General features: G+C 41.9%; 1 protein-coding gene across 35 annotated transcripts in view; it reads right to left on the reverse strand.

Annotated features, from left to right (window-relative positions):
- Positions 1-26,607, reverse strand: part of ANKRD55 (ankyrin repeat domain 55) — a 519,390-nt gene that overhangs the window by 17,847 nt on the left and 474,936 nt on the right. For all 35 annotated transcript variants that reach the window (XM_041765900.1, XM_041765901.1, XM_041765882.1 and 32 more), the window contains 3 exons: positions 21,867-21,927; positions 11,207-11,335; positions 157-341 (listed from right to left, as the gene is read on the reverse strand). In XM_041765900.1, coding sequence (XP_041621834.1) covers positions 157-341; positions 11,207-11,335; positions 21,867-21,927 — 375 coding nt within the window. The remainder of the gene's footprint in view (positions 1-156; positions 342-11,206; positions 11,336-21,866; positions 21,928-26,607) is intronic.

Here is a 26,607-nt window from a genome sequence, read left to right on the forward strand (position 1 = left end):
GAGTAGTTTTTATTGTCACAAGTACATGTGTAAACATTACTAGCAGTAAGGATATAGTCATATAGGATAACCCCTTAACCATGTTCTTTATCTTAAGACTAACTTTCGGAGAAGAGGTCTGGTAGTCCCCAACACTTTTAGAGTCGCCATGAGTACCTGTCATCCACATCCAGAGCCTGCAGGTTACATTCAGGCACTCTTGCTAACTCATTAATAATGTCACTGAAGCCCGCTGCTGCGGCGATGTGCACGCACGTCTTCCCACTCTCGTCATCATAGTTGATTATGGACGGACCCTGGTGGTGGCTCAGGATGATCGAACACAGAATTCTATTTCCACTCTGGAGAAGAGGGGTCAAAGGAAGCTCATTATGTACAGCCCAGGACTCCTCCCTGTCTATGCAGGTTGAGATAAAATACAAGGGGGAAAAAATCCAAAAAAGAAAAAGGAAGTAACTACATTTTATCAAACCCTCTGACAAATTCCCATTTGTCTCTTGTCCCTGCAGGGATCTTTGTTTCCCAGAAGAGCTAAATTGTCTTCTATGATTAACCAACTAAGGAGGACTTAAGTTAAATACAGGTATAGTTGATAACATTGGAGCTGGCACACGCAGAGGTTACCTACACAGTTAGCTTGCTGATCACATCTTTGTACTTTCCTTCCCTGATTGCTCCAGAGGCTGACCACTGAGAAGCTGAAGACTGAATTTGGATGTTTGTTACCATGATAAGTACTCACTGGTGGCATAATGATGAACAAGATGACCTGGTAATGGTCAAATGGCTACAAATTACATGAAATGTAACCTTCAAAAATCTTTGGTGACAGGAGATGGATCATAATTTAGTAGCTAATCAATAAAAAAATCAACAAATATGTGAAAGAAAGAACTTCAGACAACCACGTAAACTGGGTCTATCTCTCTGTGTAGATCTGTAACAAACTTTTCATCTTATCTTTGAAGGGAGGCTTTTCTATCTACACTCTGTCCCAGCCTTAAAAGCCACCAATTCTTCCCTGAATGTCCTATATCTCTTCAACTTGCCCAAATAGGTGAGTAAAATCTGTGTGTATTACTGGTGTGGAATATCTTTTATTGACCTGAAGAAAAACCCAACAAACCCTCCAAAACCATTGCATGAACATTTGCAATGTAAGATGGCAATAAATCTTTAGGAGTAAAAGAAATTCTCATTTTATAACACACAACAGGTAGTCTTATCTTTCAGATTCTCCTGATATCTCTGGGAAGATCATAAAACAATCCAAATAATCCACTAACATTTTAATTTTCTCAGTGAATCCACAGAGAGACCCTGTAACTCTATGCACTAGGACTCATGGGTGGAATGGAGGTCCCTCAGAGGCATGCAGAGCAAGTTAAGGAAATAGGAGAAGCAGGTTGTTGTTCTGGAAGCCGAGTGTTGGGCCACGTGCTAGGGTCAGAGACCTGGGCAAGATAGTTGGATTTTTACAAAGCTGCAATTCTGACATGCTTCAAATGCTATTCAACAGCTACCTCCTGATACATTTTTCCATGTAAAATTTCCTGTTGGTCTTCTTCCCACTGTGTTACCCTGTTTATGTGACCCCAGGGTTGTGTTCTAGGACTTGAGTCAGTTTTACACAATTCCATGGAACAACACTCATGTATTTCACTTTTCTTCTTCCTTTCCCTCCCTTGCCTCTGTTTGTACCCTTGGCTCTCTGGCTTTCCGGATTTCCCATTACTCAGCTTGCTGCTGGCTTCACAATGAGCCATTGCACAGTGAACCCTGGGGTGTGCTTCCAGGGCATGAGGGGACAGCAGCTGACACCAGTTCTGAAACCTCTTGCAGGACCAAGAGCCAGGAGCCCTCACAGCTCTCAACTTTGAGGTGTAGGAAGACTGCCAAGTGGGTGTTAAACATTACAACCAGGGCCAGATATAAAATGTCTGAGGCTCAGGGCAAAATGAAAATGTGAGGCCCCCTATTTTTTTTTTTAAACATTCTATTTATTCATGAGAGACACACAGAGAGAGGCAGAGACACAGGCAGAGGGAGAAGCAGGCTCCCTGTGGGGAGCCTGATGTGGAACTCGATCCCGGACCCTGGGATCATGACCTGAGCCAAAGGCAGAAATACTCACCCACTTGGCCACCCAGGTGCCTCTGGAGCCCCTTATTTACATGCCAGGAAACAAGCTTAAACAAGATCCTTCCTTGTTTTTCTTGACACATCACGGTGATTTTTATTTGTTATTTAGTGCTGTGCTCCTTTGGGCTGGAGAGTCTCACCACTAGCGAAACCCTCACGGGTCCCTGGGGCCCCTCTTGCAACCAGGCACATGCTTGATGCTGGCCCTCGCCAGGTTTGTGCCCAGATCCCTTGCCGGTGGGCCGAGAATTTTCCTAAGGAGGCAGGGAGGCAGGACTGTGTGGGCCATGGTGCCATCATCCTATCCGACTTTACTCACGAAATAAAAATTCAAAGATAAAATTAATGAGAATTTCCAGATGGCGACCACAGAGCATTATACCCCATGTACAGGTCTCCCTTTGGGCATGGGGCTCACTGGTCCCATACCCATTAAGTGGTTCCTACCCACAAGCTTCTCCCTTCTCTTCCACTCGCAGCCCCTCTTTCTGCTTCCACCCTCCATCCTTCCTTTGCCTAATGACTTTTAAATTATTTGGATCAATTGGTGAAGTTCTTTGGCATGCCTTTTACCAGAAGTCTGCTACACTGAACACATCCAAGCTTTTGTGCTTGCTCTATCAACTTTTCTAAAATTCTTTCAGCTGCTGATACCTAAACATTTCGAAGGAGTCTAAAGTACACTTGAAACAATCAAGAGCCGTCCACCTGCATCGCCAACACACACACCTCTTAAAAAGCTACCAACCATATGAGAAGGAAAACAGAAGCAAAGAGTTGTCAGTTCAATGAATTTATTCTGTTTACAATTTCCTGGAAAAGCAAAGGAATTCGGGTTGCCAAGGTGATTCAAAGGACAAAATGCCCTGTGATGATTCTCCCTTTGAGTGGAAGAGCTAGCATTAAGGACAGATAGAAGAAACAAAACCCATCTCCTCATTCCATGTCCTCTTCCCTCTCCGCCTGACCCTCGGAGCAGCCATGTAGAAGTGGCACACAGAAACCCGGGTGGGTTCCCGGGACCTCTGCACCTGCCAGGCCCACTCAGCAGTTTCGCCTGGGGGCTGAAGTGTCACACACTCCCCTTATCCTTTTCCTCCCAAATGCCCTCTGTATTGAGTTTTCGAGGCAACTTGTCTCCATACCCAGCTCTCACTTATACAACATTGTCACTGTATGTCTTTTTCTCTGATAAGAAGATACTCCAAGGAATAATGGGGACAGCTACCTTCCCTGAGTGAACATCGTGCGCCTGGCACTGTTCCAAGCATTTTCACTTACCAGTTCATTTAATCTTGACAACAACCCTGTGGGGTAGATACTCCTATGATCCCCATATTGTACAGCAGAATATGCAGGCACACAGGGGTTAAGTCACTTGCCCAGAAGTGACAGTGCAGGACAGACAGCCTGTGTGCATAGCCCTTGCACTTGACCGCTACACCATTCTGTCTCTGATAAAAGGAACTGTCTGTTTATTTGATTCTTCATTGTTCCTACTGGGGAAACAAAAGTAAAAATTCCTGTTTAGGGTGCAACACCAGTAGCAATGATGTGTGTCTGGCCAAATGAGACCTTTTTCAGAGTGAAACTCGAGGTCTTTAAAAGCCTCTGCTCCAAGGGTTGCCATGGTGCACTCTCAGAGGAATTTGAGGGGCCCGAGAGAACACGAGTCTGTGAGCTGGGGCCTTGGTTCAGTGATTTTCCGGTAATAGCATTTCCTTCTTGGCAAGCTGGCTGTGTCAGGCAAAGGTAGACTCCAGGCCTGGGAGGCCAGAAAGGGTCACAGAGACCAAGAAGCACCAGGTTAGAAGGAATGGGATGGTGTCCGGAAGAGCCCTCAGGAAGAGTGGAGAGTGAGTTTCCATTTGGGAGAAATGTCATTAAACAGAGGAAGTAACAATATTCTACAGATCTTATTCTTATGAAGCTCTGGAATTCTGCACTGGATGACTAGATGAGGATTGTCGATTTGTTTCTTTGTCTTCCGCCGTATTTATTTTGTTTCTGTCCATGGATAATTCATAGAGTTGCCTTCATGTACTCTGAAAACTTCTGGGAGCTACTGAGTGCTAGTCATTGTCACTTTACACCTCATGATGGAGGATTCACAAGTAGTCTTGTGTGATATAAGCATTTATAAGACATATATATATATATATATATATATATATATATATATATATATAGTCATTCAGAATCCTGAAGATGCTTCAGAGCCATAAAGGTGAAAATCAGTGTCTTGTAATTAAAGAAGGTGACTTTTGGACCCCATCCAAGGGTGAGACTGGTTGCCAGGAGGACCAACCATATGATTAGAAGATTGGAGCTGTCAATATACCCACCCAAAACACCCAGGGAGAGGAGAGGGGCTAGAGGTTGAACCAGCCTTCGGCCCATGACTTAATTAATCATGACAATGTAGTGAAGCCTCCATAAAAGCCCAAGAGGGCAATTTTTCATCTTTTCTCAGAGAGCTTCCAAGTTTGGGGAACCAGAAGGTTTCCATGTGCTACCAAGCCAGCCCCCAAGATCCATGAGGACAGAAGCTCCTTTCTTTGGGACCTCACCCTATGTATCCCTTTAACTGGCTGTTGATTCCTATGCTTTGTTATATCCTCTCATAAAATGTTAAGTGTTAGTGTTTCCCTGAGTTCTGTGGTTGCTCTAGCAAATTAATCAAGTTAAGGAGGAGGTCATAGGAACTTCTAATCTGGAGCTGGTCAGTCAGAAGCACAGGTAACAGCCTGGAGCTTGACACTGGTGTCTGAAGTGGGGAGTGTGTGTGATGCAGCCTTATAGGAATCTGATGCTATCTCCAGAGAGTGTCGGAATTGACTTTAATTCTCAAACACCCTTTAAAGACCTTGCCACAAAGAAAGCTGAATTAATGTATGATAATTTTGCTGCAGGCAGACTGCTAAAAACCAAGATTCCAAAACTCTGATGCTTTTTATTCTAGGACACCTTCCAAAGGGTCTTGGTGGAGATTTAAGCCTAGTTGATTATTTGTTAACATATGTCTGGGAAGTTAGTGCTATGGTAGCTTCTCAGAGGGAAATCCAATCTCCTTCTTTCTCTTGGAAGCAGTGGCCTACTTACCTCACTTGTCCTGTGAATGTGACTAGATAAATGGGAGATTAGAGTTTTAGGCCATAAGCCAGAGCCAGATGCATCAGGCTGGGAATGAAGCTGCAGGGAACATGGACTAGTCTATAAAGGTGAACATCTGGGAGTTGAGAGCCTAGGGCTAACAGGTAACAAAAGGTGCCTAACAGTCTAGCTTAAAGTCTGAACCATCTTCGTGGTTAGCCCTTCTGGACACAAGCTTTACTGCTTCGCCTGACCCTAGAGGCCACTGCACCCCAAAGTCTGGGGCTGACAGCTTTGGAGAACTAGTGCAAAACTAATGGGGAGGGGGGATGGGGAACGAGGCGTGCTGACTCTCAGCTGCTGAGTTACTTCATTTCATAGGTTCTCTAATACTCTAGAAAAAAAAAAAACTCTCCTTAGTTGCTGTGTTAGTGTACAGAAAGGGGCTGAATTCTGCTTCTGGCTGTCTGATAAGATGAAGATCTCGGAGATGCCTCTATCTTGTCCTTGCCAAATGTCTGACTGGGAGTCTTTCTGCTGAAATGAAGCCTAGCAGAGAGCAACTCTCAATAAATATTTGCTGAACAATAAATAAATAAATGAGTAAAACAAGCCTTCTGAACTATGAGCAAAGCCAAACAGAATACCCATCCTTTTTAGCTTCTCTCTCTTTTCCTCATTATGTTCCCCCCTGTTACTCTTTTCACCTCGTTTTAAAATTATATTCACTCCTAGGTGAGTCTTTGTTATTTTCTCCCTTTACTGCCCCTCTCCCTCTCAATAACCAACCTAGGGGAGCTGACCCATGTGGCCCTGAAACTTAGGTTGCCCTTCAAGACTGCTGTGTCCTAAGTGGGTCGGGTCGGCCTTTGCTCCCAGGGTATGGATTTCGCAAACTCAGTTTTCTCTTTGTTCACTTTAGGCTCAGTGGTTTTGTACTCTTCCTTTTAGCAAGCACTGGGAGGCATGTGGCCTGGGTGCCTGCAGAGGCTCTGGGTGTACTTGATCAAATGATAACCACCCCCCCCCCCCCGGTGCATTAGTTTCTTTACCTGTGAACTAGATGGTGGGACTAAATGGTTGAACATGGTCCCTTCCAGTCCTAAGATTCTTTCACCTTATGAACTGGACTCACTGGCCTATGAGATTTATCTGTTGTCATTCTGAATATATCAGGGTAAAAATATATTTATAAGATTTTGACACAATCCAAAAGGTTGACCACGGATCTTCACTCCAGGAAGGAGGATTCCATAGTGGACCAAACCAGTCTCAAGCACTAACTAGAAGCTTTAAGGTTATATTAAGAGTTCCAAAGGTGTCTGTGTGTGTGTGTGTGTGTGTGCACACGCGCAATTACGCGCATGTTTAATTTCCTTAACCACATAACTACATACTGAATAAACAAACATGAAATAGTTGTTTTATATTAGTGCAGTTCTTTTCTTTCTATCCTCCCTTGAAAGATGCACTGAAAGAAAAGTGCTTCTGAGGAAGACTCCAAATAAACACATTGTCTAGTAAGCAGAGGAAGGAGCTACAGGTGAAATTTGAGGGGCAATAGATTCCTGTCCCCCTCACTGACCTGCCATAGTATCTATCCTAGAACTAGGATTTTCTATCATTAGAAATACTTCCCTGGTATTAAGGCATTACTCTCCTGCAAGTCTCAGTTAAGCTAAAAATGGTGTTCTACAAAGAGAACCCAATAAGCCATTAATCTCGTTGATCTGAGATGGGTAAATTTATTGGATTGAGTTCAGTGAACATCTGTTTGAGGACCCAAGACTCACAAATACCCATTCTGGATCTTGAAAGACATCTACATGGATAAGGCGCATAGCCCTTAAGCACACAGTCTAGAAGGGAAGAATCAGGCATTCCATTGCTTGCAACACCAGTCCTGGACATCAGAAAGTACTGGATGGGCAACTCGGAACAATTCTGAATGGGAGCTCAACAAAGAAGGTGGCATTTGGTTGGGCCTTCAGAACTAAGAGATAATAAGCAGAAATTCTTCAGGTGAAAGGGATGATGTGGAGAGGGCGAGAAGGGTTTCACCAAAAGAGAAAAACATGATTAAGGTGGACACAGAATGAATCTCTGTGATGTACTGGAGGGATCATTCATGTTTCGGTGTGATTAGAGTAAAGCCTATATGTGCTGAAGAGGAGAGATCAGGGAGTGGGTAGGGGGTAGGGAGTGGTTCTTTAAGACAGTAGGTGTTAGCCCATGGAGTTTGTTCTGTACCAGAAAATGGAACTCACTAAAGGTTTTTGATCAAGAGTGACCATAACTGTTTTGGTGGAACAACAGTGGTGTTCATACATTCCTTTGGAATTTGGAGAAAGAGCACTTGATGGCAATGTGAGAAGAGAAAGGACAAGGAAAGGGCTGAGAGTAGGAATACAGATACTGAAACTGTTCAGGTGAGAGACAGAAGCTTAAGCTAAGGAAGTGACGGCAGGTGTGCCAAATTGTCTCCATTTGCTCTTCCAGGTTTACTCTCTCATCTTTTTCCATCCTGCTCTTCACGTGTTAGCCTGTATAAATTGCATCAAATGGGCTCCCTTGCTCTTTGGCTTCTGAGTGGCACTGACAGGAGATGGGTGTGGGAGGACAGAGATAAGAGTGTTTATAGTTCAGTCTTTTCCATGCTAGCTATGGTTTGGTCATTCCACCAAAGGCAACACCTACTGTCGTGGGCCCTCTCCTACAGCTCCAGCTTTTGCTGTCTTTGTAACTCCCCCTTCCCATGCCATCTTAGGCCCCGATGCCCTAGTGGCAACCTGCTATGGTGTGTTAATAGCCTCTTCATAAATCTCTGCCCAATTTATCACATCATGAATGGGATATGTTTCCTGCTGTGACCCTGACCTGTACGGTGGGGATAGAGAGGAGGTGACAGAGATGTGAAAGCTAAGCAGATAGAATTGAGGGATCTCAATAACCAACTAGACATGAAAGGTGATAAGGAAGGAGTGTTACCATGCAGAGGCTTTTGGCTTGGGCTATGAGGAGGACAGGAATGTGATGGGAAGGGAAGGCCATGGGCTGAGTTTGGACATGTCCAGTTTGAAGTGTCTGGGAAATGATGTGGAGATGCCCAGAAAGGCCAGAAATATGAGTCTAGAACTCCAGAGATCAGATCTGAGAATCTTCTCGATAGAATGATAGTTGAAGTAATGGACTTTCTGAGGCAGAGAGGGAGAAAAAGCCTAGGGACTGAACTTCTGCAGGGTCTCATGGACAGATGAGGGAGGTGAATGAGGGCAATGGGTCCACGGGAGGCTACCATCAGCTAGCTACCAAGGCACCTGAGAGATGGGGAGAAGCCCAGTTCCAAATCACTTCAAGAGCCAAATGTTTCCAATCTTTCCTGCCTTAGTTATCTGGGTCAAATACAGAGGCTTTATTATTTTAAAGTGCTATAGCTTTAAACATGGTCTCATGCGGTCCAAGAGAAAAGCAGGAAGTTTGGGAAAAGGAATAAATGACACCAGGAAATAGACTCATTCATGTGGAAAAACTGTAAAGGAAGCACAATGCTGGTGCTATGCCATAAATGAACACGAAGGCTAAAGGCGGCAAGCATAATCATGGTTTCAGCTGACATTTGGAATTACCTAGTCTTCTTTGCAAAGTGAAGGGCAGGACACACCACTTCTGAAGTTTATTGCTAACCACAAGGACAGAGAGGGTGCATGGTTCTTCCATTTTTTAGAGGTTGTTACCGATCCTCACTGAGGAATTGAAGAAAATCATGGATGACTTTTTCAGAAAAATGTATGCTAACATATTCACACACTCACACATAGCATATTTCATACAATTGTAGGGGTTTTAGAAGGGACCTGTCTTGTTAATCCTCTTTACCCCCAATGCCAGATACTCAAGAAATGTATATTAAGCAGTTGAGTAAATAAATGAATGACATAGTAGGCTTATGCCAAATCATGGTCAAAATGCACATATGTTTAGGTAAGAGTAGATAAGGTTTTAGCACCCATTGATATGAATTCATTTATCATAGCAGTTTTCAACTCTTGCCGCACATTACAATCTCCTGGGGTGAAGGAAGCTTTAAAAAATATGGATGCCTGGGCTCTACCCCAGAATAGATGGCTGAAATCTAAGGGTGTGCCTGCGTATCAGTACTATTTAAAAGCTCTTCAGATGATTTTAAAGTGCAGACAGGACTGAAATCAATGTCGCAGGTTAAAAGCCCTATTTAGTGGAGAGAAAGAATAAGAAGATGTGGGTATGATAACTCAGCTGTTGTGGAGGAAATCAGGAACCATAATAAAAATGGTTATGCTAATTACCTAGCACATGACATATTGCTGTCATATGCACACTTCATTCATCCGCCAAAGATACATTGGTAGTTAAGCCAAGAAGAGATTGGTGATTTTTCTCAGGTCAAAACCAGGTCTGTCAATGCAAACAGATATTCTGAGTTGAGTACTGAGTGTTCTTTTCATTTTGCCAAATGACCTCTTGGAGGATAAGGGCAGGGGTTCCCACCCCTGAAGAGTCCAAATTGGTAGATCTGGAGTGGGGTCTGGGAACCTAGCACTTTATAAGCACTGTGGCTGATTTCATTGCAAAGTCAGGATTAGAGCAGCAGCTCAAAACTGGGGGTGCGGTGGAGGACGTGTGAGCAGAGACGTGAGCCCCATCCCAGATCTGTGCAAACAGAATGCAAGGGTGATGAGGGTGAAAACAAGAAATGCCTGATTTGGATTCCACTCCCACCTCCACTGAGCACCAGCACACATGATTGTCCAGCCAGAGGACTGGGCAGGGACTGGCATCAGGGAGGCAGAAGCAGAGATTAGATACTGAAAGTACATAGGAGGATGCTACAGGCAGGTGGGGAAGACAAAACAAGTTTTTCTCGCTTCATGGTTTTGCTCAGGGCTAGTTCTGGTACAGAGTAACTGAAGTCAAAGAGGCACAAAACCAGAGCAGTTTCCAAATCACTTCTGTTTCAATTTTACCTCAGGCCTGAAAGTGCCAGGTGCCCGTCTCTGGCATACTCTGCACGTGAAACAAGTAGGCGAAACCGCCAGCAGGGCAGGCAGGAACCTCTTACAAGGATCCTGGCAGCAGTTCAGCAAGGATGCCTTTATTGGGGTGATAAAGATCAACAGTGGATGTGTCTGTGCTTGGCTCTCAAAAGACAGAATGGGCTAGCAAGCCTGATGCATAGTAGCACTCTCCTCTGAAGGATGTAGTAGATGACTCTTAATTAATCATTCCTCCCGAAAACAGAAAGCCTGTCAATCGACGTTAGCTATGGGCATTCTTTCACCTTGTCCTCACTTTCCTTCTCTTGGGGCTAGAGATTTCTTGGGCCTATTCTGACTTCCTTGGTCATGTGTACAGACAGAGACTCCTGTCTGTGATCATGGGATAGTGCTATGAGGCATGATTTTCAGTGTTCAGCACAGAACTCATGGTCACCCGGAAGAACTCTGTTTTGCAGGATTTGGAAGAAGAGAAGTATGGTCCAAAGACTTTAAAGGGATTTTCATAGTAAAACTTTGAAGGTTTATCCCGGTGCACCATGAGCTACTTGGCAAGCATGGGGACAGAGAGAGAAAGAGAGCAATCGAGAGAAGTGTTATGTGTGTGTGCGTGCTCCCGGGTGCATGCATGTGTGCATGCGTGTATGACAGCCAAAGCAGGCTCTCTTCCCCCTCTGTATCTTGGCAGGGTTTCCTTCTCCACAACTGATGTACTCAAAACCTCCAAAGTGACAGATTTGCTGTTGCCCTTTGGATGTGAAGGGACCAGAGGAGGGCAGTGTGAATCTTATTTGCTCTAGCACACATAGTATCTCCGTATCAGTGCAAGTGGCTACACCTTTGATAATTCCATCTTTCAGGTCTGATACACTCAGAGAACTTGTAACATTGCTTTATGCCATCTACACTTGAGACAAGTTTACTGACCAATTTCTCACCTGGACTGCCCAGTGGAGAGCTGTTTTAAAGTCTTTATCCACAAGGGTGGGGTCTGCTCCCTTCTTCAGCAGCATTTGAGTGTGTTGAGGCCGGTTGTGGAATGCTGCCCAGTGGAGTGGTGTCATTCCCTACAAAACCAGTAGGAAAGGGGAGAGGTGAACACAGGCTATCAGGAAGGAAAATGGAGCTCACTCTCCCCCAGACCCGAGGGTCATCACCAGATATGTTGGTCGCTGCCTGTCAGTTCATTTATTCCTTAAGCCATTCAATTAACAGACATCCACTGAGGTTCTGCTTTGTGCCAGGAAAATAGGTATGGAGAATACTGTAGAGAATTAGATAAACAAGATCCTTGCCCTCATGGGAACTGCAGTGTGGTAGAGGAAGACAGATAACAAATGCAAATGAGCAAAAGGATTTTCCAGATTGTGCGATGCTATAAAGAATGCATTCGGGGTGGTGTGAGAGAGAAATTGTGGGTTTAATCACTATTCTACATGGGCCTCCCTGAGCCGGCTGGGGGAACAGGGCAGCAAGTGCCAAGCCACAGAGGCAACCACTTGTGACTGGGGTCACGCTAAGCTGCCATATCCCACCACGAGGGGAGGTGCATTGTCCGCAGTATCCCCAGCGACTACAACAGAGACTAGATAAATAGCTGTTGAAAGAAAGAATGATAAAGAAGATGTGGTTTATGTATACAATGGAATATTACTCAGCAATTAGAAACGACAAATACCCACCATTTGCTTCAACGTGGATGGAATTGGAGGGTATTATGCTGAGTGAAATAAGTCAATCGGAGAGGGACAAACAGTGTATGTTCTCATTCATTTGGGGAATATGAATAATGGTGAAAGGGAATATAAAGGAAGGGAGAAGAAATGTTGGGAAATATCAGGAAGGGAGACAGAACATAAAGACTCCTTACTCGGGGAAACGAACTAGGGGTGGTGGAAGGGGAGGAGGGTGGGGGTTGGAGGGGAAGGGGTGACGGGCACTGAGGTGGACACTTGACGGGATGAGCACTGGGTGTTTTTCTGTATGTTGGTAAAATGAACACCAATAAAAATTAATTAAAAAAAAAATAAAACTGATTTGTGAAAAAAAAAAAAAAGAAAGAAAGAATGAATGCAGAGGGAGAGAGTGCCATGTGAGAGGAGTCTGGAGAGGAAAGCAGGGCTGATCCTGAGAATGTGGGATGGAGGGATACAAACTCTGAATAAAGCATTTAGATTTTATTCTAAAGTCAATGGAAAGAGAGTGAAGGGTTTTAAGTAGATGTTGACACGATCTAAAGTGTGTGACCTTAAGCTCTGAAAGAAGTTGGATTTCACCAGACGGACTCATTCAAGCCGCCACAGCTTTAGACATCATTCAATAATAAAATGAGCTTATGCTGGGAAACAGTAACCACGAAGACCCAGTATTATTTGGGAGTGTACTATGAAAAGGTGGCCTCTTCTTGCTCACACCTCTCAATTACACAAAATATCTCTAAAATGACTCTAGATTAAGATGTTGGGTAAAGTGGGTAGAGAGTATGGGCAGCTTTAAAGTTGTTTTCATAGTCCTCTCTGCAGATAACATAAAGGTAAGGGTCTAATATTGATCAATCCAATGAGTTGAGTTATGAATTGTTATGTAGATTATTTGACGGAATCCTCCTAACAGTCTTCTGAACAAGGAGCTGTGCTGAAGTCCACTATGAGTTCACCAAACTCTATTTCCTCTTCCTCCAGGGCATACAGGGTACATTTCCTAGCCTCCCAGCAGAGAGATGTGGTCAGGAGACTGACCACATTGTAGACATGAGGGGTGGAAGCCCCTAGCAGGCCTGCCTAGAAAACAAAACCCACATGGTCTTTCACACCTTCTCTCTTTCCTCATCCAACAAATGAATGCAAAGAACAAGACTGAAGAAGATGCTGGAACCATGTAATTATGAAGCCTGGGACTCTGACCGATGAAGATAAGGCTACTCCATCAACCAGTATTGGACTATGACTCTAGCAAGATAAAAGCTTTTACTGTGTCAGGCCACTGAGATTTTGAGTTGATTGCTATGACAGTTGGCCAATTCTGACAGGTGCTGCTGTCCTTCGTTTTATAGAAGAGGAAGCTGAGCTCTAGAGAAACTCCCAAGTCTCAGTGAGCACAGAACTGAATCTAGGGTTTGAGGTTTATGAGGCACTGGGATTAGAATGTTAATTCCTTTGACTAGTTCGAAAATTCTAAATCATTATATTATGGTCTGCTTTCAAGTTGGAAGTGTCATATAAGTGAGATATACTCTTGGGGATATTTTAAGAAATTGGTTCCATATGGAAAATAATGCTGATACAACATCTTATTCTGACAGCTGAATATTTACTGGGGATTCAGAATAACTCAATGTATTTCAATAAGTCCTCTTCATTACAAATTTGGCCCATTGGAACTAGAAATCTGGACTCAAGGGAATCAGATTCTTTTAATTATGTATGGATTTCCCCTTCCCAGTGCTGAGTCCCATTTGCTTCAGACTCACTGGCTTCATCATGAAGTGCTACCAGTATCCAGGGTTAAAGACATCAAAGAAAATCTGAAGTCACCGCCGTGTAAACTTCATGAAGGTAGGTTCTTGTTTGCTGTCTGAAGTGGAGCTTAGAACAGTGCCAGGAACACTATAGGTGCTAAGTAAGTAGTTACTAAAAATGAATAACTTCTTAACTATCCTTGAACTTTTTGCTTTTGTAAAATCTAGCTTCACTTTTTAAAAAACCACATAAATTTTAAAAAAGGCAAAACATGACTTCTCCTTTATAGAAAATCAATTTGTCAGATATGGTCATTACTAGCAACTCTTCAACTGAAACCTGAAAGAAATTTTGATGAGTTCTCCAAATAGGTATATGGCAATACTATATGCCTAGGTATGATTTACTGATATGAGAACTCAGTGTGAAAATATGTTTATGAATTAAATTATGATTATGCACTGCTAATCCTTATCTCCTAAACACAACCACTAAGCTTCAAGAGCTATTTCCTTAAAACAACCCCACCCCCTGCCAAATCCAACTTCTATATGCTTTGGTGAAGTGGTGGGGTGGGGGAGGAGCACTATCATTTTTTGTATACCTACTTCCTGTCAATAAATTTATATATATATATATATATATATATATATATATATATCATCTCATTGAATATTTATATACCTACACAATCCTAAGTAGCAGGCATTTTTAGGCCCATTTTTAGGCCCATACAGATAGGGAAACTGAAACACAGGTTAAGTAATTTGCCTAAGGCCAAGGATACATGCCATAGTTGAGATTCAAGTCCAGGTCTCTCCAGCACTGGAGAATAACATTCTTCCCAGACATCATGCTGGTAGGCTTTCATTCTGGAAATGAGCTCAAATGCTGGAGAATTCTTTGTGATTTTAACTAGATTCAGGTCCTCTAACTCTCATGGAATGGTAGTTTTTATTAGTGTAAGGGTTGCCATCCTATATTATTATTTGTTTTATTTGGCATTGCCTCTAGGCTTTCACTAAAAACACAGCTGGCAAGTATTTATTTTTGTAAGGTATTGAACTATATATTTCCTCCCACCCCGCACCCTAGAATTTGGGTGATTATGTGTTCCTAAATCAAGACTTGAATCATTCATTCTTTCTTGAAATAATAATTATAAACACACACACACATTGTTTATATTACACTAGAGCAGGTTTCAAACCATCAGTCAAGTTAAGGGAACTTTAATGTTGCTGTTTTTTCAATTGGGCTAGTGAGAAATAAAAATAAATCCCCTTAGGGTTAGTAATATGAAAACCAAAACTTTCAAAATCAGCTTCAGTGCAGCCGCTGGTATTGCACAACATACTTTGTTTAGGAAAGTAGACTTTTTTTTTCAAGTGTCTCCTTCTCTTTCCTCCAGCTTCTGTGGAGCCAGAAGGCATCCTAGTTGTGTTATGTTAAGACCAGTGGCCATTTAAGGGGCTGACTTCGGGCTCTGAGACTGGTATCTACACTGAGTGGTGGCAGGTGTTCAGCTGTGATGCACTTAAAGGTAGACACTGTGACTTATTTGACGTGGTATGTCCACAGCAGTGAGCGCACAGTAAGTGTTCAAGAAAAACTCACAGGAAGAATTCGTGAATTACAGGTTATCAGGGCTCCCCTGGACTCATGGAGAATATAAACTACCAGAGTCTGTCCAATGCAGGGCAGCCCTCTGTGTCCAAACTGTGGAGATCTTTTCTACCAGCTTACTCCCTGAAATTTCATTTAGGACTCAATTGGGTCTTTGAAGCATCTAGGGGCTGAAACCCTAGAGTCATTTGCAGACATGTTGCAACAAACACTCAGATGGCCCTAGTGACAGAACTCCACCTTTTTGGAAAACAAAAAATACTGGTTCAAGACTGAAAAGTAACCCACATTCAGTTAAGACCACAGCTCTCCAGAATGTTTTGAAGGGAAATGTTCAGTTTTAGCTGGCTTAGAATCCATTTCAAGATTGCTGATGGGACTAAGTGTATGTCATAACTGTTGGGTGCCTATCAGGGTTGCTTTGAAACAGCGGTCTTATTCAGATGAGTAATTCTGTGCCTTGAGTCTGTGTCGCCGAAATTTTGTTTAAGGGCATACAAGTCCCATCAATGTCTCAGAACTCCCCGCCCCACCCCAGCCAAACCACTGTAACTTATGTGTTTTATGAACCAGAAATTTGGTTAAGTGCTCAGAATGGGAACTTTAGATTGGCTCCAGCAGACGCTGAAAGGCAGAGAGAAATGTGTGATATGGCCAGGTGCTTGCTGCATCCCTCAATTTGGTGCCCTGGAGGATAAAATTATAGCAAGTGCTGAGATGTCAGCAAGAAAATCTTGATCTTCTAAAGGATTTAGAATTTCAGAGAAGTCCAGCTTGGCTCTCATTGACATTTTAGAATTCACATACTACTATTAATCTCCCAATCACATATGACTACTTCCACAAAAGTTGTCTCCTCTAGACAAAAAATAGGAATACACGATGTGTTTTAAAAGATTTTTTAAAAATAGATGGTTAGAAGTGCAGGAATGAAAGCTATTTTCTTTCATTTTTATTTTGGAAATATTTTACAATCATAGATCAAAAAGATTAACAAATTATTTCATTGTCTTTGTTTTAGAGTTTTCCAATCCAGACAAGTTGTGCACATAGTAACAGCCAAAGATTATAACTGAAGACTAAAAATAATTAGATGTTGGATTTTAGGATGGTAAGAACGGCCACTAATGATGAAATACTTTAAAAATGCTCACTCTCTTCCTGTAATAAAGATAAAAACAATGTATCTAACAAAAACAAAAATCTTTAGGGTGGAGATTTTTATAATTTAAATGAGATACTAAAACAAGAAAAGCAATATAGATTAACTTAGGCCATGGAAGTAGAAGAGCAAATTTTAACAAGAACAAACTTCTAAACAAAGCCTTTGGAATAGAGACCTAAGTTGTATTTATTTTTCAACTAAACAGAACATCTACATTCTGCATTAAATTGTGAACTATTTGAGCAAGAATCCAGCCTATATGAGACAAGGTAGGTACTTAAATATTTTTTAATGAATAAAATGACTATTTTCCCATTCCAAGTAGATCACCTTAGGAGACCTATAATTATTTCATTTGTTGATGAAAAGGTTTTGGAAGATCCTTTTTTCAAATTACCACTACAGCAGGGGTTCTAGCCACTGACAGAAAACAAGCTTTGTGTGAGCTTAGATCAGAGAAATAAATTACATCTTTACTGTCACTAACTTCAAAGTGAAATTTAGCATCTTCTTTAAATATGAATTTAGGCAACAACACACAGTACTGTTAACAATACCTGTGACTTTGCCAATGATATAAATCACAAATATTCTTGTATTGCATTAATTAGTGCAGATACCTCAAAATATTGTTTGTATGTGTCACTAGCACAGTAGTTACTGGTCCTACCACTAAATCTTATTTAATGCATTAGCAAGCAAGCTTGCATATTACCTTTACAAACTTGATCTTTATAATATTTTGGTAATTGTCAAAATACTGGTTTCTTTTGTAATCCTACGTATTTTATTTTGTTTCAAACATTTTTCTGCAGAGGGATCCATTGGCTTCGCCAGCACATCAGAGGTGTCCATGTCATAAAAATGAATGAGGGATCCTGGCCTAGAATCTAGAGTACATTTTTTGAAGACCCCAAATAATATAAAATCTTTTTTTTTTTGAGAGTAGATTTTGGCAATAATTAAAAGTCACCTGCAGAGCCAAGTCTGATAAATAAAATGGGTAACTGAGTTGGATCAACAAAACAAAGAGAAAGGGCAAAAAAATAAAATATGACTTTTCCTGAAATTTAGTAATTCTCTAACTATAATATATACACATATACACAAGTCTATATTTGGAGTGAGGCCTCTACTATGTGCAAGTTACTGAGCTGGAGTATAGGGATCCAAAGATAAAAAAGATATGGTCTGCCTCTAGACATTCACAGGGAAAGGGGAAAGTGAAGGTTCCCTAAGTAGCAGTGACTCTACTCCATTTTTTTTAAGGTGTTCATTTTTAGGATAAAAATTCTAGAGCATTAAAAAATTTTTACTTCATAATTTTACCTTTTGCTAACTATAAGGTAAAATGATTTCTAGAGTCAGGCACTGTTTCTATTGATTTTGCCTTTACAGTGCACCGTCTCTACTTACGGTTATCTTAGGGATGCTGTAAGAGAATTTAGTGTTAAGAATTATATCCAAAGGTTCATATCTGTTTTCACAACTTGGATTTATTTTCTCACAGTACTGTAATAATGAAAGTTTAGTTGTCAGGTCACTCACATAAATCTACTTATATCAGAATTTGCATTCAATATAGGATCAACAAAAAAAATATATAGGATCAACAATATATCCTAAATACAATAAAAAACAGTGCTTCTCTGGGTAAATGTGTTCAAAGTTCTAACCCAGATGCCATTAGTTTATAGCCCCTTTTGATGGGACACTCTTTCTGTCAAAGCTAAAATGCCAGCAAGAGAGGTTAGATTCTAGGAGTTTAGCAACTTCTTAACTCCCTGTAACTATAATAGACTGCTTCTCTCTATGTCAGTGATTCCTCTGAGGTCCGGAAGAACAAAGGCACAAAGGACAATCTGACCCATTTTGCCTTTCCCACAGTATTAAACTCTGTAGTGTGGATAGCTTGTAAATAAGTCACTTTACAATTAAGCTCTGTAGTCAATGAAACAGGAAAAATAAACAGATCGTTAGAACAGAACAATTAAAAGAAAACTTAGCATAATGTAGTTATGTCTTGTGGGGTTAGGGAGGGCCTTCTTTAAAAAGACATCAAAGGCAAAAGCAGTAAGGAACAAGAATGATCACTTTGATTATATCATATTTTAAAATTTCTGTACTAGAAAAGACATCACAAGCAGCTCTAAAATGAGCAATGGACTGTGAAAAACTATTTGTAACCCAACAGCAGACAAAGGATTAATGTTCAGAATGGAAAATAAACTATGAATCCATACAAAAATGACAAAGTAAACCCATAGATGAATGGACAAAAGATCTATATAGGCAAGTCACAAAAGGAAGATATAAAAATGGCCATTATGCCTGTGAAATGGTGCTCAATCTCATTAGCTATCAGGGAAATGCAAATTAAAACAAGAAAACATGACCAGCATACTATTCAACTGCAGGTAGAGCTATAAATTGATATAGCCATCTTAGAGAAGCACCAGGCATGTGTATTAAAAATTAAAATGTACACCCTGGTGCCCAACATTGGTTTTCTAGAGAAATATTGTATAAAATACTCAAGGAGGCTTGTGTAAGAACACTCTTTAGAGGAGTGTTTGTGATGATGAAAAACTGGAGACAACCTAAATATACATTCACAGGAGAACAGCAAACTAAAGGGAGGTATTTCCATTGTGTGAAACATCATGAACCCATTAAAAGAAATAAGCCAAATCTATATGTATCGACATGAATAGAGCTCTAAGACATACTGTTAGGTGAAAAAACAAAGTTGTAGAGCAACATATGGAGTGTGATACCTTCTACGGTACAGTCCACAGTGTCTGTGAATATATACAAGGCATTGGGAAGGAGACACATCAGTAATTAGCTGGGGGCTAAGGTGGGAGGGTGGAAGTAATCAAGGACTTACTATCATTACTTGTAATATTTACATTTTTCAAAAGCAAATGTGTTCACATATTACTCATACAAGTAAAAACTAATAATGTAAAAACATTGTTTTAAGTCCCTGAGCTCAGATCAGGACAGGTGCTAAAGTGATAATCACTTCCCTGATACAAAGTACTACATCATGTTTTATTTTACTTGAATAGTTATAGGAGACAGGCTTTCTTTCTTCTTTCTCTATTCTGTAGTTTTAATTATAATCTAATCTATCTCTTAACAAAGTTAGATTTCTACTCATTGATCCTCTAATCTTTAATCAATATTGTGATAAGCTTGGGAGTCCTTCAGTTATTCTGGGAATATAATTTATTCAGACTATGTAGAGGTATGCCTTGCTCTTTCCTCTTGTATTAGAAAACCCTAATGCTTCACTAGCAGCATTAACTTACCTTTTCCCTCATTTCTTTTGCCTTTGATCTTTTCTCTTTCCTGTTTTTAGCAGACACAGGGTGTGTGCCTATGCCTACACTTTGTTATTCCATCATACATAATGGAAACTGCATTGTGCCTGGAGCTTATTGGCAAAGTGATTGAGAAAGGGGGAGAGCAGGCCATCGCTTGCTCAGAACACTCAGAAGTCGTAGGCAGGAAATCTACCAAGGTGGTGAATGAAAAAAACGCCTTGGCTGTGTTCTTTCCATGTCCGAATTATCCTTATTTCCCAGGGGTAAAGGGCTTCTAGCTCCTATACATTTATACTGATTGACTCATACTAGCAATAATATCTACATCATTGTTGTGTGTGTGTGTGTGTGTGTGTGTATTTTAAAAACACAGGCAAGTATTAGCAGTAGGCTTAGGTGGGTTTCAGACGAGCTGTGACATGTCCCCAAGAGGAAGCTGCAACATTGTATGTAAGTGTCCTATTTGAGGTCCTGCTCTCTGCACACAAAAGTCACTGGGCCACAACGCTGGTGTAAGAGTGGGAACAATCTCCTCTGAGAGGCTACTTTGCATGCGAAAGAACTGGAAACATTTCTAATATTTAGTACATATTATCTGAAAAGTGTAACAATCAGCACTGTTAGATCTGGGTCTACTTTCACTGTCCCCAGCAGCCAGGGGCCTCCCAGGGTGAGGAAGAACAAGGAACTATCACTTTGGAGCATATTCTTTCAGCTGAAGGCTGAACAGAGAGGTCTATAAGAGGAGTCAAGCTTTCGGGTATAAATGACTAAATTTGTGCCCTTTCTGGGTGAGGGTAGGAACTGGAGGTGGATGAAGCAGTTGTCAACTTTGCCAAACTCTAAGGAGTTTGTGATCAGTTGACATAAACTGCACCACTAAAGCTCCTTTTTTTCACACTATGGGCAGAGTGGTCAGAGTGTGCGCTCTCATCACTGCTTCTCATTTTTAAAGCAGAAGTTTAAAACAGCGCAATTCTCTCTTTCCTCTCTTTGCTTTAAACCCCTGAAGACATGGAGAGTGAAAGCAGCGTGTGACCACTGAGTCAGGGTGGTGTCCAACCTCAGATTGAGGTTGTGAAGAAGGGGCTTTTTCAGTGTGGTCATTAATGCCAAGCCAGCTGGGAGGAACCAGAAAGCTCAAGAAACACAAGGGGCCCAGCCCTTGTTAGGGGACTTCCTCCCACACTGTTGTCTATGGCTACCTGGCTTCCTTGAAAACACTGTAATCTGGGATTTGGGTGCATATGCATTTTCAATGCTATCACACTTTGTCAAAGTGACCAGACATTCTTAGTAAAGTGCAGCCAAACCAAGCACATAATTATATATTAAAAAAAAAAAAGCTAAAAAACCAGGTATTTAAATCAGTTTAAAGAAGCTTGCTAAAGAAAACAGGCTAGGTAATGAAAATCAGTCCTGCTTTTTAAAAGAGTTAAATAGCTAGAATAAGATCCTACGCTACTCTGGGGCAGCTCTGCCTGATTTCTGGTAACACTCCTGCAGGAATTTTGTTTGAGAGTGCTGTATTGTCTTCTTGGAGGCCTTATGTTGTCCCTGCAGCATGGAAGAAACAGCAATTGGGATCACTGGTGTTAATAATGTGGCCTCGGGAGCATGGAGCCTGGAATTATCACCTATCATCTTTCCCTCAAAAGGAGAGCAGTGGCAGTAACAGCTTGCCCTTGAAGTTTCTGGGACTCAAGAAGACAGGAAAGAGCAACAATTTGTTTCTCAATATCCAGAGGGAAATTACAAAATTTCAGTGGTATGATAGACACTTAAGTACTTAATGCAAGAAATTATACCCTAGTTGAAGCTACCCATACCCAGGGTGGGGATAAATTCCTGCCTGAGGGTCAATAGTAAAGACACAGGTCCCCTGTCAGGATAGGAGCCTCAAAATGTGCTCCATCCCTTTCTGAACCTTTATGATAGGAAGCGCTGGTTGAGAAAAGCCCTTCCTGCTACCCTAACAGGTGCAATGGCCAACCATTCATTGAAAGGGCAGGCTCACCTCATTGTCCTGGTGATTAATCTCGCTGAGGTTTGACTGTTGCACCAAGACTGTTAGAAGCCTGTGAAGAAAAATAGGAGAAGAGGCTCAAAGGAACAGAATCCGTATGAAAAAATAACATTAGAAAGATAGTATCTTGAAGGCCTCCAAATGAAGACGGGCCCTTTCTGTTTATCTAGGGGAAAGAGTCATAGAAAAGAAGACAGTGTGATCCATGAGAAGTCACCTGGCAGGGTTGCTCTATCTCTTCTCCTTCCACCTCCTCTCCATCTCAGTGCCTCGGGTGGGGGTGAGCACAAAGGGAATGGAGAAAGTGTGTCTTTAGGTTCATCTGATTCACCAGATCTGTGTACCTATGCGTGCACTTGAAGAACTGAAGTCCTCTAGTAGTTATTCTTTATTCTTTCACATAAATGTATACGATGCTTTCGAATTGCTTCACCACTCAGTACACGTGTAACACTTTTTAAATGTATAGCTTATATTAGGAGACAGCATTTACAACTTGGCTTATTTTTTTTTTTTTTTTTGTAAAACATACAAATATCTAAGCATGAAATGACACTCATCAGTGTGAAGCAACTATCAACGATTCTCAAATTCAACTTCTTTATCTCACTTGGGACCCACACTTGGTTGACGGAAGTCAACACTGTGGGAGAGAAGTGGTTGAGTGTAGTGGTTAGGAAGCGAGACTGCATGGGTTCACATCCCAGCCTTGCTGCTAAGCAGCTTTGTGACGGAAGGCAAGTACCTTAATCTCTCTGTGCCTACATCTTCTCATCTGTAAAATGGGGGTAGTAAAAAGTGCTCACCTTATAGCTCAGTATGAGGATTAAAGCGTAACACAGCAAGTGTTATTTCTAGAACACTTAACCCTAGAAGTTTTAACCCTGGCTCCATCCCAGAATGTCCAGGGGAATTTTTTTTTTAAACCACAAATACCTGGATCCTATATTCAGTGTTTCTGACTCAGTAGGTCTGGAGAGAAGCTCAGCTTTCACAGTTTAAAAGGGCTGTTCAGGAAATTCTGGAAAACAGGTCTGAAAACCACTGAGAAAGGTATTGAATAAATTAACTAGTGGATACTCATTGCTATGAACTAACTTGTATCCACCCCCTCCAACCTCCAAATTCATATGACTCTGGTCTCCAGAGCTTTAGAATGTGACTATATTTGGAGACTGAACCTTTAAAGAGGTAATTAAGTTAAAATGAGCCATTAGGGCGAGCCCTAACCCAATTTGACTGATGTTCTCAGAAGAAATTAGGGCACACATGAACATACCACAGGCGCAGGCTTCCAGAGGAAAGACCATGTGAAAAGGCAGCAAGAAGGTGACCATCTGCAAGCCCAGGACTGAAGACTCAGAGGAAACCAATCCTACTGACACCTTGCTTGTGAACTTCTAGCCTCCAGAAATTTGAAAAAATAAATTGTTGTTGCTTAAGCCATCCAGTCTGTGCTATTTTGTTATGGCAGCCCTCACAAACTAATATACTCATCAAGATGATAAAGGATTGTCTATGGGGCGACAGTGAAGGAAATTATTTTGGGGAAGAATTATTTGAAAAAAATGAAATGGCTTAGCCTTTCCCCCAGACAGATCATTGTCTCTCAGCTTAGATGACCTGTAGTCCTGAGTGTTAAACTGCTACCTACGATAGAAGAAAAGAAAGTGGGACAATAGAAGAAAAGAGAGTGGTCATGTGGCATTAGTGGTAAATGTAACACAAAGAGAGCTTAACTAAGGAAGCACTTTGGTTATTTGCTATGGAGGTGAAATAACCAGGAAGCCAAAGGTTTAAATCTAGTTTTATCACTGTCCTTTGGGGAGCCAGGATAATGCTCGGATTTCATTCTGCCCTCACTGCTGTGTGACCTCTCTGAGCTTCTGTATCCTTACATTTCTCATGGGTATAACAGCATGGGGTAACAGGTGGTAAGAACGGAATACCATAGCAGGCATAAAGCTCCTAGCACACAAACTTGAAAAGAACAGTGGCTCTGAATGCAAGCTTTCTGAATTCTAAAATTCCTCCATCTAGAGGGAGGAGGCTATAAAAATAATTGCACTTTTGGATAACACTGTTTTTATCTTTGTAATTATATTTCGCTACTGGATATATTTGCCCCTAGAGTTGTTTTATAAGGCTGGAGCGCAACTGGCAACTGACTTTCTTCTCTCTATCTCTTTACTGGCCACTGTTTAATCTCTAAGGCTCATTTGGTCTGAAACATGGAGGGAGAGTGGGAGGCAAAGGCAAGAGGTCAGTTGTGGTCCAATCTGGTTATCCTCGGCTAACCCTGAGTAGACTGAGATCATATGTAGCCAGACAGCATCTTCTGGGGGCTGCTCCAGGGCAGTGATCACATTGAGGGAAGTCGGGCTCTGACCAGATGGGAATGAGGGAGGAAGAGCAAGACCTCTTGTCACATCTTGGGGATGCCTTCAAACGGTCATGGGATGAATCCTGTATCTGGATATTTATTTTCTTCTCAAATCCATTCACTGCAAAGCAGAATGTTCTGCTTTGAGGTTGACCCACAATGTCTTTATCATGCAGGCTCCCTTGCCCTCTGACTTCTTTCTGGGTTTGGCCAGGAAGACTGGCAGGAGAAAGGAGGGAAGCCACTTCCTTTTCTGACTATGACTTTTTTCCTTTACCAAAGGACATGGCTCCTGCAGGTGGATCCTCTTCTACAGCCAGAGCTCTCAACAAGTTCCAATAATAGCTCCCTTCCTTGCCCCTCCAGCCTAGGGGTGGAACATTTTCCTGTTTTGTTTTTTCTTTTTAAGGGGGGGGAGTGGATACGGGAAATTATTTCACCATCTCTTGTTAATTTTCAATAGTCTTCCATTAAGCTTTCTACAGTTATCTTCTATTCTTCCATTAGTTCCCTGTTATGACCCTCTTTCTCTTTATTCTCTTTCTTCACGTCAGCAAATGACGTGAACCACTATCTTGCTTGCAGGGCCATCATGTATTGCCTTGGTGGTGATCCAGACTGGACTAGAAAGCAGGTGTTTGGATTCTAGGCTGGGACTTCCATGCTGTTCCATGGTACATGACTAACCTGCCAGATGCTTGTTCCCCATCTGTCTTAATTACCAAGGGACTTGCAAACCTCTTAGTTTTGTTTTTTCACAGTCCTTGTTCTGTGCTGAGGTGGCTCAGTAGTATTTCTTCCACAACCTCCAGCTTAGTCTCTTTTTAGCATCAGCTCTGTCCTGTTCTCAGCTTTCTAGGAAGCAGCAAAAGCCTACTTTATCCCAAGTAGCAGGACAGCAGGCACAGATGCCCAGCAGGAGCATTCGCAGACAGGCAGCATGGTGAGTGGTAAGACAACAGATGCTGGGGCCCAACTACCTCCATTAGAATCCCTGCTTCATTACCAACCAGCCAGTAAGCTTAGGCAGGCTAGGAAACGCAGTGCCCCTATTTTCTTATCTTTGAAATAGAAATAATAATAGCAGCTATTTCTTAAAGATCTGTTGTGATTTTAAATGTGTTAATACATACAAAGCAACTAGAATGACATTTACATGTCACAGTAAGTTCTGTATGATTTGATAATTTTTCTTTTAGACAGAGAGCATGGGGGCAGAGGTAGGGAGGGGGAGGAGGAGACAGAAAATCTCAAGCAGGCTCCACACCCAATGCAAAGCCCAATATGGGGCTCAATCTCATGACCCTGAGATCATGACCTGCACCAAAACCAAGAGTAGGGTTCTTTTTTTTTAATTTTTAAGATTCTATTTATTTATTCATGAGAGACACACAGACAGGCAGAGACATAGGCAAAGGGAGAGGCAGGCTCCCCGAGGGGAGCCTGATGTGAAACTTGATTCCAGGACCCTGGGATCATGATCTGAGCCACAGGCAGATGCTCTGCTCAGATCTGAGCCCCAAGAGTCAGACTCTTAACCAACTGAGCTGCCCAGGCATCCCTAATTTAATATTTTTTTAAAAAGCTCTTACTCTTTATATTTGGAGATTCCCTGATCTCCATAAGGTGATTGGTAGGCCAGAGAGAGAGAGATCAGCTAGATGTGTGTAGGGTGGAGGGGAGTTTGTTTCTGTTGGCTTCTCAGTTTTGCTGGCTCCTTGGGCTCACAGCCTTGGATCTGGCCAGCACAGTGATGGTTGGGGGAAAAGGGTCCCTAAGCTAGTTGTCTGCCCTTCTATTCCTGAAGCTGCTGATGTGAGAGTATCCTGTAATACTGTAATATAACATCCATACACAGGTTAGAATACATCACCTGGTAACTGGAGAGCAGAACCTCAAAGAAATAAAATTTCCTTCCCCACTCTGTCATTAAAAGCCATGAAAAGAGGCAGATCCACTGGCACTCTGGCAGGGGGAAAAAAAAGAATCTGCCAGTAACTATGGAGACTATGAAAAAGATCTGCAGAGAGCCTCGTGGCTGCTTTCAGAGGAAACCGCTGCTTGCCTTCCAATGCTAGCATGTGAAGCATTGTACAAACACAACTCCTTTCTCTTTGGAGCTTCATCGTAATGATCATGTCCCCTCTTTCACACTGGTGCCCCCTGAATGTCCAAGCCAAGGAAGCAAGAAATGCCATGAGGAACTGAAAGGGAGACAACCTAGACCTGCTGAGAAGCTGAGGGTTCAAAGCAGAAAGGGAAACCTGTGCACTTTCCTTTTGTACATCCAACTTGCTTTCCTGTTCATAATAAGAAATCCTTTATTCTTGTATCAGCTTAAGTCCCCAC

This window comes from Vulpes lagopus, chromosome 8 (assembly GCF_018345385.1).
Source record: "Vulpes lagopus strain Blue_001 chromosome 8, ASM1834538v1, whole genome shotgun sequence".
Lineage (NCBI taxonomy): Eukaryota > Metazoa > Chordata > Mammalia > Carnivora > Canidae > Vulpes > Vulpes lagopus.